Genomic DNA, 12,632 nt, shown 5'->3' on the forward strand with positions numbered 1-12,632 from the left:
CTGGTATTGAGCCTGTATGACCTGTTTGCCTTGTCTACTGAGTTGATTAGTGTGACCGGTGGTAGTAGCTAATTTCAATCCTTTCTGCGCCAGTAAACTTTCCACAGAAATGATCTGTCCTCCACCACTATTTGTCAATACTTTCGCAAGTATCTTCTGCTGTTGCTGTTGTTGCTGATGATGAGGCGACTGTTGTATTTGCACGGCGATCGGCTTACCTCCGATTTGCGCAATTATGCGTTGCATTCCAGAAGTTTGTTGTATAGACTGTTGCTGATTAGCTGTGATCCGTTGTTGCTGAAGTTGTTGTTGCTGAAATCAGAATACGATTTATGTAAAATGATAAATGTAATATAAAAAGGTTTGTATCAGAGATACCTTTAATTGCTGTTGCTGCTGCTGCTGCTGTTGTTGCTGTTGCTGTGATTGATTATTTGATGGTGAAGACTGTTTAATAAATATAGTTTGACCTTGAAGACCATGGCTCGTGAGTAATGATTTAATTTGACTCGAGCTAACTAATTTAATCTGCGATGCTAAAAGAGTTTTGCCTGGTAATACGTGTTGCTGCTGTTGTTGTTGTTGTTGTTGCTGCTGTGATTGCTGTTGCTTTATATTAGCAGTTTGTAAAATACTCTTTCCAGCTTGATTCGTTACTATAGTTGATTGTTGCTGATTTTGTGCTTTTGTAGATGGTAATATCGTTAAATTTGTCGTAGTTCCATTTACTACGTTAGAATTGTTACTAGTCGAAGTGGTTTGCTGCGCAGACTGTAACACAGAATGTCCGGACAAACGAATGGTCTGCAGGCCGGCCGACGTCGATACTTGAATTTGATGATGTGGGAAATTGTGTTGATTCGATTGCAGTAGACTCTGTGTGGCATTCGTCTTGAGTACGGCGATTGGTTTTCCTCCGACGGTAGACGTCTTCTTCACCATCGTTATCGGAGTAAGTTGTGATTTCGTGTCTGCAATTGTATTATCCCGTTCTGTGTTCACAACATTTGTGATCGTGGCCGAAGTCACGATTGATGTAACCGAAGCGGGAGTTTCAACTGTAGAAATGGTTGACGTTATTGTACTCACTCCCATTTCTACATTAGTATTAACGGAATGTTCGGGGAGGGTAGGATGGTCGGGAACAATTTTCTCCTCAGTTTTACGCTGTTCTTTCCTGCAAAAAAGATAAATATATTATATTTTTTTATATAATATTTGTACAACTAGTGCGGTGAATCGGCTAATTGCCCGTAAAGTACAGGATATGAACACACGAGCCGAAGGCGTGTGTGTCCACCCGCATGGGCGGACAATAGCCGATCCGCACATGTCGCATACAATATTTTTTGCTATCTGTGTGTCAAAATATTAATCCTTTTGTGCAAAGTGACACGTGAGAAAAGGACCTTTTTCGATGCACTGGTAGCAAAAATTTATTTTATTTATTTCTAAATATTTATTTTTATTTATAACTTTGTTTTTATTTATATTTTTTTGTTGTAGTGTGCCAGAAGTGGGCCTCTTTGTATCATTTTCTTGTGCGTAAAGTTGTCGATTTCAGCACTTTAACATTATTGCACCGTTTTTGCCTTTTAATAGATGGCGCGAGTTGAAAAACATTCCAGTACTTTTTCAGCTCATTTGATTAATTCAACACTCGTATGCACGTCATCTCGCCACATGCATACGGTAACTCTCGCAGAATTACTGATGACTTCATTGCTTTCGTGAATCTAATCTTAGTTAACCTGTCAATTCGTAAGAACCCAAAGCACTCGAGAGATCACACATCAACACAAAAATAACAAAAATTACAGTGTGCAATTCGGGCATAATAGTCTCGTACTAAAAAACTGACTTTACGCCTTTGTTATATAATTACTTTCAAACAGGGACCCGGACCGAATGAAATTAAGGTTCGGTTACGGTTACGGTTTAATAAAAAGATTTGAAAACCGGTTACGGTTTCAGTTTCGGTTTCTTGGCAAATACAAAAACCCAAAACCGTTTAATTACGGTTTTTTTCGGTTACGGTTCCGGTTCTTCTAATATTATTATTTAAGAAGTAATTATTATGTAATAGTAATTATTACATAATTCCTATTTATATTTAATAATATATAATATTTAACATATTATTAAGTATTATAATATTTAATAACATTTAATAATGTTTAATAATAATTTATAAAAAATATTTACGTATGAAAAAAGGAATCAATTTGAATTGTGCTACCAATAAATTTATTGCTTCAAAAAAAGATTAAATAAGAGAAATAAGAGGAAAAAGCAAAAAAAGTATAAGTAGATAGACAAGAATCCGCAAAGTTGCAAATAAAAAGTAATAAGCAAAATGTGTACAATAATTTTTTTAATTCAGAATATATACAGGGTGTCCCACATCAGGTATGCAATACTTTATGGAAAGATAGACGGGATCAAGGTGAACATAAAAAGTCCACTATAGTTTTTGGATATCTCCAATGATAGCCGAGATATTAATTTTTCAAATTGTACGAATGAGAGCGTGCTGAGCCGCTCGAACTATAGCACTACTGTGTCAATCAGTAGCTGCCGGCGGCAGTTCGAGCGACTCAGCGCTTTCCTCGGCGTGTTCTCATTTGTACAATTTGAAAAATTTATATCTCGGCTATCATTGGAGATATCCAAAAACTATAGTGGACTTTTATGTTCACTTTGATCCCGTCTATCTTTCCATGAGATATTGCATATCTGATGCGGGATACCCTATATATAAAAAATACAAATATGTAGTAATAAGACTAAATGCAGTGGTAATAAAACTATGTACATCTTAAAAAGTATGTACATCTTAAACTAAAAAAAGTTTTAAAAAAACATTATGTTCATGTCACATACGATTGTTGCAATTTCATAATTGCAATCTCAGTTCAAAGATGTCACATTAAGAACCAATTAGATATAGGAAGCAGTAATATTCAATTAGACTCGAAGTAGTATTAAGTAAAAATAATAGAAACGACAAAAAATTTAAATTAAAAATATAAAAATATTATGTAAAAGTAAATTTAAAAAACCAGAAAAATATACCGAAAAAACCGTAAACCTAAAAATATTTAATCGGTTCCAGTTATGGTTCCGGTGCTGTAAATTTAGCAGAATTTGGTTCTGGTTTACGGTTTCGGTCCGGCTAAAAAACCGGTTATGAACCGGTTATCGGTTTCGGTTTCGGTGCGGTCCGGGTCCCTGCTTTCAAATAAATACAAAATATATTTACTTGGGAATAACAGGTTGCGTAGATATAGCTGTCACTCGTCTTTCCTTTTTAAGAATAACTTCTTTAGTACTCGAAGATTGCTCTTTATTTATATTGGATGATTTAAGAATTGGTTGTACCACTTTACTTCGCGATGTACTACCGACGCTTTTCTTATTCTTTGCGATACCTTGTAATTGTTGATGAACCATTTCTATAAAAGATTAAAAAAATATCTACCACACAAACAAACTAAAATTGTAAATGTTTTAGAAATATTTGAACTGCAATAAACTATATTAACTCTCCGTAAACCACGTGAAGTTAAATTAACTCCAGCTTTTTAAAAACTGCTGTATTTTTTTCAAAATATATGTATATTTAAATTTTTAATTTTCAATTAAAAGTTAACAAATGTTTATGCTTGTTTTTTATAATTGTTTATTTTTAAAAAACAAATCTTTGTTTAATTTGGATCTTTTATTCACCTGGTTCATGGAGAGTAAAAAATATTTTTCATATATTTATATAAAATAACCGAGACACATAAATAAATAAGAACAAACCAAATTCTGATTCGGATCGGCCTCGATGAAGATAAAGCCATTCCTTGCGACGAGGATAATATCTAACGCAGGGATCTGTCTCGTAATGTAATCTATCAAGCGCGCCTGATACTACTGAATGAAGATAACCTTCCTTCTCGTCACTATCTTGTTCTATGATATACTGTGAGTCCTTCAGTAATTGACAAATGTCGGCTCGAGTCCCTTCTCCGTTAGGAAGTCGGGCGGTAGCATCTCTGACTAATGCTAAAATTGTCACAAAGTTCGGACGATCTGGCACCAGCAGCGAATGTCCTCGTGCTTTAGTTTGCCCTGAAGCTTAATATAAATGACACAATTAATTTAACATCTCATTGAAATAATAAATTAATAATCACAAAAAATTTTATTAAAAAATGAAACAATAGTTTTTCTACCAAAAAATTTAAATAGTGGTAAGAAAATAAAAATATATTCTTACAATTACATTTTTTCTTAAAAATAAAAAATTAAATGTAATTATTGCTAACAAAGAAAACATCAGAAAATTTCCTCTTCGATTGTGTTTTATATATGTTGTAGCCTATCCTTCCTTTATTTTACGTTAAAGTTATACGATGTAGTAACCAAGTAGCGCCTTACTGACTGAACTACAAATAGCTATTTATAAATTAGTTCTTACAATTTGTTCGTATATAAGCAACACTCAAATTTTTTAACTCGTTTTTCTCAAAAACGCTTGAGAATTACATCGTAAAACAGAAGCTCAATATTGCCACGGTCTCGGAGGTTTGCACAGTGATATTGAGTGAAATTGTAGTACTGCGAAGTAACCCCACTCTATCGACAGAGGAGAGCGGAGGGGGGGGGGAGAAAGAGTGGCGTACGCAGCGTGAGCAGGCTGCGCGGTGCGAAAGTGCAAGAATAGATTTCCCCTTCAGTGAGGCAATGAAGAAAGGTATTGAGGGAAAATGCAATAAATTAGAGAATGGCAATGCAGAGCTTCTACTATATAACTTTAACATAAAATAAAGGGACGATAGGACTACAAAACTCGGCACAATTGAAGGGAGAACTTTCTGGTGTTCCCCTTGTAAGTGTAAAAATTTTTACAATAACATATATGTAACAAAAAATGTTTTACAAATAAATAACAATGCAAAATAGTCTAAATATAAATCAAAATGTTTCAGTTATATTTAAACTACTTTTTGTTATTATAAACTATTTGTAAAACATTTTATAGTACTATTTATTGTTACATATATATTATTGCGCCCGTTAGATCGGTCAGTCCAATCGATATATTGATTTTTGGAGAAAAGCGTTGTCAGTTATCATGAGCTTGACAACGCAAATAAACAATGAATTGAAGTTCCGTTTTGCATTAAGACGTACTTTGTGAAACGCTCGTGACTTTAATTAATAAAGTCTTTTGACTTACTCGAAAGAAGTGTGTGTGTGTGTGTGTGTGTGTGTGTGTGTGTGTGTGTGTGTGTGTGTGTGTGTGTGTGTGTGTGTGTGTGTGCGCGCGCGCGCGCGCGCGCGCGTGTTTCTTATTTACGTCCGCGACTGCACGTAACATTTTGGAGAATCGTTCGGGATCGAACGAGCCGACGGAAAGAAAAAAAGTGTCATTCTGAGCGATGACTCGGTCTCAAATACCGGCGGGTGCGCCGGCGGAGACTAGCGTGCGGTGCTACAGGAATTGCAGGAGCTGAAAGAGGAGTGGCGTCTGGAACATCAAGAGCTGCAACGGTTCCGGAGAGAGATGCAGTTCCGTTCTTCAGAAAGAGACGAGACTTTAAGACGGTTCGAGGAGCGACTCAACTCAAACCAACTAAGTTGCTCCAATAATATTTCAGCGAGCGAGGCTCCGACAGATACGGCGCGAGTAAATTTTCTATGCGTAGTGTAAACGCGGCCGGGAATCAAGCGACGCATGGTTTTAAATTTAAGTCTGACACGTTTGACGGAGCGCGGTGTGAATTTTGGAATCTAGCCATAGTATAATATAATGCAATAAGATATAAAACAATACAATAATGTAATAGAGTAGAATATAATACAATATAATACAAGTGTACAAGATATAAAATTATTAAATTATTTTACAATAATATAATGTTATGGTTGTGGATGTAAATAAGAAACATTCACACACTTTTGAGTAACTCAAAAAACTTTATTAATTAAAATTATGAACGTTTCACAAAATACATCCGTCTTAATGCGAAATCGAGCTTCAACTCATTATTTATTTGTCAAGGTCATAACAGCTGAGAACCCTCTTCTCCAAATATCAATATATTAATCGGCCAGAACAACTGACTTTATTTTTTAAAGTTTAAACGTATTAGGTTGTGGATGTTGCTGCTTATGGGAATGTTCAAGTTTGTGTTTGTTGTTGAGGCTGTTCATTTGTTTCAAATTTCAAAGATTTTTCGGAAGGAATTGCTACAAAAAGTGAATTCTTCAGGGGAAAAGAGAGTGAATTTGTAATTAAGAAGACTGCTTTATCCAGTTTTTAAGCCCGTGGGTTTCCCATGGGTTAAAGAACAAATGTTAAGGCATGGATTAGAAAAGTTTTTTAAGGATAGCGGATTATCCCCCCTTCCTTTATCCAAAGAAATAAAGAGGAGACACCGCCGAGGAGTTTCTCTTCGCGGGATCAACCTTCTAAAGCCTTGGAGAACTTACTATTCTTCGGAGAAGAAACGAGAAGGAAGATTCTACTGAGGCTGCATGTTGGAACTTGAAATGGCAGGCTCGGTAATTCAGACAAACAATTTGAAATAGAGCAGGTCGTGATTCCTGAAGCATAGCGGTTGAAAAATTTTCTTTAATGTTTAGTTGTCGGGATAACCATTTGCGAAGAAGGGGGCAGTGTTACGCCCGTTAAATCAGTCAGCTGTTCTGGCCGATCAATATATTAATTGGAGAAGAATTGTCAGCTGTTATGACCTTGACAACGTAAATAAATAATGAGTTGAAGCTCGATTTCGCGTTAAGACGGATGTATTTTGTGAAACATTCATAATTTTAATTAATAAAGTTTTTTGAGTTACTTAAAAGTGTGTGAATGTTTCTTATTTACATCCACAACCACACATAACATTATATTATTGTAAAATAATTTAATAATTTTATATCTTGTACACTTGTATTATATTGTATTATATTCTACTCTATTACATTATTGTATTCTTTTATATCTTATTGCATTATATTATACTATGGTTAGATTCCAAAATTCACTGCCAGTACTAAAAATATATAGTCCACATTATATATGCTATAGATTTTCAGTATTGACAGTGAATTTTGAAACGCAACCATATCGTATCACGTTATATCTCGTACATAATCAATATAAAACTTGTATACTGGATATATATGGTAATTGCCTGTATATCAAATGTATATTTGCGTACACTATATTTATTCGTATAATTTTCAATAAGCTTTTAGGAAAATCAAATTTAGCATTGTTTTTTCATAACAAAATATAAGTTGCTTACCAACGTTATGCTGGTAAATCCCTTTGACAGGACCAACTACGGATGCGTAACCGTGCATGCGATAAGTAAATGCCTTATGAGGCGCAGCGTAACGCATACGTTCCTGCCTTCGGAACTCCTCGCGTTCGTCTTCTGTGGACGAGCGAACTTTCCATTCTGTGGGAAACAATGGACGTGGTGGTTCCCAGTCGGTTCCAGCGGCACTAGCATCCACATTAGTGGGTTCCAACGCGGGACTTCCGCTTCTACCACCTTGCGAGATTCCGCTAGCAATAATCGCATTGTTACTCAAACTATTACTGCTTGAAGTAAGTTGAGACTGTTGCGACTTTGTGGTTGTCGCAGTGTTGGTAAGCGGAGTATTTGGCAGTGTCAACATATCTCTATAAAAGTACAATTATTCTTGTTAAATAAAATATAATAAATAAAATTAACAAAATAAAACATTATTTTTGTATATAATAAAACTATTTAACTCGTAACTTGTTGCACAAAATTAATAAAAAGAATTTAGAAAAAGACAAGCAAGCGAGTTAATTGAACAAAAAAACCATTTGGCTCTATTATATATGTATAAGAATCTATAATATAACAATGGAGATTTTAAAAAATTGGTGTTTGCTACGATTCTTACTTATACATAAGGAATTTTGTACATAAATCCTGCAATCGAGCATCCGAGTCTCTTCCAGCTCCAATCCATGCATATACTCCGTGACCTTTATTTTCTAGATAGGGCACGAGTTCTTGATCTCGTTCTTGCCGTTGATCCAAGTCTTGAGAATACGTCAATTCGCCCGCGAGAAATCCTAGAGCTAATGACACTAAGGTAGGCCACGAAGGTACCAAAGAATACCTGCAATGTCATAAAATTCGTTAAAAAGTATTAAACGGCAAAAAATTTTTCTTTATTAAAATTTATCTTTAAAATTATGATAGTCATGGAATAATGTAAACTTCAAAGAATTTTACTATACTTTTAGTAAATTTTAATAAATTTTTGATAAAACTTTTGCTAAAATTTGATTAGGGCAGTTCTATTGTCAAACAAAAGTTCTAAAATAAATTTCAATTTTTAAAATAAAATTATCCAAATTAAAGCCGGTTGTCGACCATTTTTGTAAGAAAAATTCAATTAAAGATAGTTCTTTTATCAAATATAAATTCTGAAATAAATTTCAATTTGAATGAGGCGTTACAAGGTCTCGATGTAGAATAAATGTATAATATATTATCTTATTGAAACATAAATAAAGTAGACGTTTCGATCTATATATCAGGTGATTTTCAATACATATAATTATAAATTGTGCGCAGATTACATAGTATATAAAATATGTTGATTAGATGCGTATTATTATGTGTCAAGAGTAAAAATACATAATCTGTGCTGTTTGAATCCGTAGTGGATTATGTAGTCAAACCATGAAATTTAAATTCTTGATAATGTGTGCTGTAATTAAAAGAAAATCTCTATTGAACCTAACATCAATTGTTAATAAAATTGGAGGAGAAAATATTTTATTAAAATACATACTTATTTGTAAACTCTATGACGAGGCATCTGGATTAAACATTTTTTAAGTCATATAATTAAAAGGACCCCGCATAGATCTTATGAGAATTAGCCCCCGATTAAATTGACTTAAATTTTGATAAAAGCTAGTTCTTAACCTCCTGAATAAAAGCCTCAATTGCCACAACTCACAAAAACTTGTAGATTTTTGTGAACGTATCTTTAAAAGACTATAGATACCAATTACCAATTAATCTTTTGAAGTATACATTTTCTCTTACATGCGTTTTTCATGGAACTTTATATATACAAGGATTTTTGAGATTGTTAAATCCAAGTCTGGAGTTAGAATTTAAAAATTCTCAAAAGGAGGATGTTAAAAAAGGTCGATTTTCCGACTACATATCGAGACAATACATGAGAATCGCTTGGGTTGCGACCGCACTCATTGAATGTATCGATCACCGGCATAAGCAATACGTCCACGAAATCAACGCAGGGAGTGCGGGTAAAACTTCAATCACGCTACACTCCGTATTTTGTCATCACTGAATGTATTGTTACAGATCGCATCGCGAGCAGTCTTCTTGTCTTTACAATGAAGCGAAACACATACAATCTTCCACACAACATCAAATTGGTGGATCGGGCATTCAACATTTCGGCGAGCATTGATATTCTTATCGGAACCGAGATATTTTGGGACTCCCTATGCATGGGTCAGATCAAATCTTCTCCTGAGCATTCTACGTTGCAAAAACCGCAGGATGGATTCTAGCGGGGCACCAGAGTTGTTCCGGGAAGCTTCCTCAGACCTTGCAATCCTACCACGCTATTGTTACCAACGCGCAATTGCAGGCGCAGTTAGCCAAATTTTGGCACTTGGAAGACATTCTCATTAGTTCACCGCAGAGCTCCGATGAAGCTCAGTGTGAGAAACACTTCTTCGATAACGTATCTTGGAATTCTCAGGGGAGATACATCGTAAAACTGCCGACCTAGGAGCCATTAATCAATCAGTTTGGCGACTCTAGGAGAGCAGCCCTCAAACGCTTGCGCAGCATGAAGAGGCGCTTTAGCCGAGACACAGGACTGAGAGATAAATACACCAGATTAATGTTTTGTAAATTTGGTGTATTTATCTCTCAGTCCTGTAAAAATGAATATTTAAAGCTGGGTCACACGACTCGCATGAAACCATCCACGATTGAGGCCAGGGGTCGTATTATCTTCCCCACCACTGCGTTTTCAAAAAGGCGGATTCGTCGTCAAAGATCCGAGTCGTCTTCGACGCTTCATGCAAGACGACCATCGGTATATCCCTAAACGACGCGTTACGAGTCGGCTTGGTAGTACAACAAGATCTTATATCTATCGTAATGCGATTCTGTACATTCATGTATGTACTGGTAGCAGACATAGTTACAATGGAGTGGCCTTCATTTGGACACAGTGCAAATCAATACGGTGCAAATGGACACAAAATAATGTACACGTTTCAAATGGACACGGTTTATTTCGACACAGAAATTTTAGACACGGTAATTTTGTACACAGAAAAAATAAATTCTGGACAAATTACAATTTAGACACGATAAAAAAGTACGCCGTGCAATTGGACACGTAAAATTTGTACACCGCAAAGTTGTACACCGCAAACTTGTACACCACAAAGTTGTACACCACGAAGTTTTGCGTGAAACCCATGTGGTGCAGAGAATGGTTTGCGCACGCGCGCGCGCGCACACGCACGCGCACGCACGCACGCGGGGGGGGGGAGTACAAGGAGGGCCTTCGGCCCCCCTCCCATTGCGTCTGTAAGGGTGCCCTAAACAGAAGGGTATAGGAACGTACGGTGTACAACTTTGCGATGTACAACTTTACGGTGTACAAAATTCTTGTGTCCAAATAAACCGTGTCCATTTGAACCGTGTACATTAGTTTGTGTCCATTTGCAACGTGTCCATTTGCACTGTGTCCAATTGTACTGTGTCCAAGTGAGGGCCACTCAATGATTTACCGTATTTAAGCCCGGGTCACTTCCTGGTTGACACTGCTATGAATAGTCCCCCCCTTGCGCCGACTTACTTAGTGTAAATAAAAGGGAGCTTCCCAGATGCGCACAGTAATAAACGGACACAGCAGGCTGAGTAAAACGGACACAGTAATAAACGGACCCAGTGCGAAACGGACGCAGACCAAATGCGCACGGATTAAATGCACTCAGACCAAACGGACACAGTAACAAACGGACTTATCACATGGGTTGCGACTTTTCAGGGCATCCCTACCGACGGAATAAGTGCGGGAGTGGGGCAAAGCCCCCCGTTGCACCTCCGCGCGCGCGCGTGTGTGCGTGCGTGCGTGCGTGCGCAAAGCATTCTCTGCACCACATGGGTTTGCGACTGTGTCCGTTTAGTCTGTGCGCATTTGGTCTGTATCCGTTTCACTCAGCTTGCTGTGTCCGTTTATTACTGTGCGCATCTGGGATTCACTCGAATAAAAACCGTCTCCTGCGGTGGTAGCGGATAGAACAGTTAAGACAGCATTTCTGGCGCAGGTGGAGTGGCAAATACCTACAGTTGCTTTAATCCTGTTCTAAATGGAAAACGAAGAGGGGCCTTCAATTAGCGCGTAATCAATTAATTCTCATAAAACACCAAAATTTAGCTCTGCTGCACTGGCTGCTAGGGCGCGTGCAAGAAGTTCACTAATCCTCGGAATAAACGCCATTTTTATACATTTGTTTATACATTTTTTCGATGTCGCTAGCAAAAGCAAAGCAATGTCGTCACCAACGAAACAAAATATCCGCCAAAGCTGGCAGTAAGTTCGACTTTGTATGTAAATAATGGTTAAGGACCGCACCTAAAGCCACAATAGTTGACCCGTTGAAAACTACTCGCAATTTCGTCATTGCACTGGTTTCTCGCATCACTCCGTGATGTGGGAGATACTCAACAGGCTGCAACGGATTCGACAGCACGGTAGCAAGCGTCATGTGCTCCAAGTCGACATACTGACGTTTAAAGTCAAAGTAAAGGCCATGGAAGGAAGCATTCTGCAAAAACTTCCTCTCCATGTTATGTAGCAAGCGAACGGTAGCGCGACGCGTAGCAGAAAGATTCGGTAGGGGCGCAATAAAGGGGAGACGTATCGCGTAACGCCCGTCGGAACTGCGCGTGTGAGTCCTTGCGAAGTTCCGACGAAGTCCTTCCTCACACTCAAGGTCACTTATTGTTAGTGAGAACTTGGCTCCCAATGGAACCTCTTCCTGCTCCCAAAAGCGTCACATTATGTCCGTAAGATCTTCCTCGATTCGGCATTGGTGAATCCCAGCGACGGAACCGGTAGAAGTCTCTCCGACTGCTCCGGACAAGATCCATCCATAATTTTCTGTACAACCGGTTCATGTGGATTGTCCTTACGGAGTCTTTGGTTAAGTATAATCGCGCATATGTCGGTTCCGAAAAGAATCGACCGGATCGGCTAGCTCGAATCCTTTCACGTAAGACCATACTTTCTTGCACGTATCGGTGCCGCCAGAGTAACTAGCTAGTGAGTCGCGGAAGAATCAGGGCCAAAACAGATATCGGTGCATCTCCGGATCAAGACGAAATCAGCAAGGTAACTCTCCCTCGGGAAATGCAAGTCCTCTGACCACCAACCCCGAAGATAAGCTGAGGCTGGTGAACGCGACAACCGCAAAGTTTGAACGAGACGTTCAGTAACTATAGAGGATTCGGAACCTTTATCAATGAGAGCCCTGGCTAGGTAATAGGTACCGGTTCCCGCAGTGCTCTTGACTG

The 12,632-nt window shown here is 37.7% G+C and overlaps 1 protein-coding gene across 2 annotated transcripts in view; it reads right to left on the reverse strand.

Moving 5' to 3' along the window:
- The window catches only part of LOC105837274 (nuclear factor related to kappa-B-binding protein), a 107,099-nt gene that overhangs the window by 17,755 nt on the left and 76,712 nt on the right, over positions 1-12,632 (reverse strand). For both annotated transcript variants that reach the window (XM_036292105.1, XM_036292104.1), the window contains exons 9-14: positions 7,942-8,163; positions 7,308-7,690; positions 3,808-4,125; positions 3,263-3,455; positions 379-1,177; positions 1-312 (exon numbers count right to left, since the gene is read on the reverse strand). In XM_036292105.1, the coding sequence (XP_036147998.1) occupies positions 1-312; positions 379-1,177; positions 3,263-3,455; positions 3,808-4,125; positions 7,308-7,690; positions 7,942-8,163 (2,227 nt within the window). The remainder of the gene's footprint in view (positions 313-378; positions 1,178-3,262; positions 3,456-3,807; positions 4,126-7,307; positions 7,691-7,941; positions 8,164-12,632) is intronic.

The sequence above is a fragment of the Monomorium pharaonis genome, chromosome 9, assembly GCF_013373865.1.
Source record: "Monomorium pharaonis isolate MP-MQ-018 chromosome 9, ASM1337386v2, whole genome shotgun sequence".
Classification (NCBI taxonomy): domain Eukaryota; kingdom Metazoa; phylum Arthropoda; class Insecta; order Hymenoptera; family Formicidae; genus Monomorium; species Monomorium pharaonis.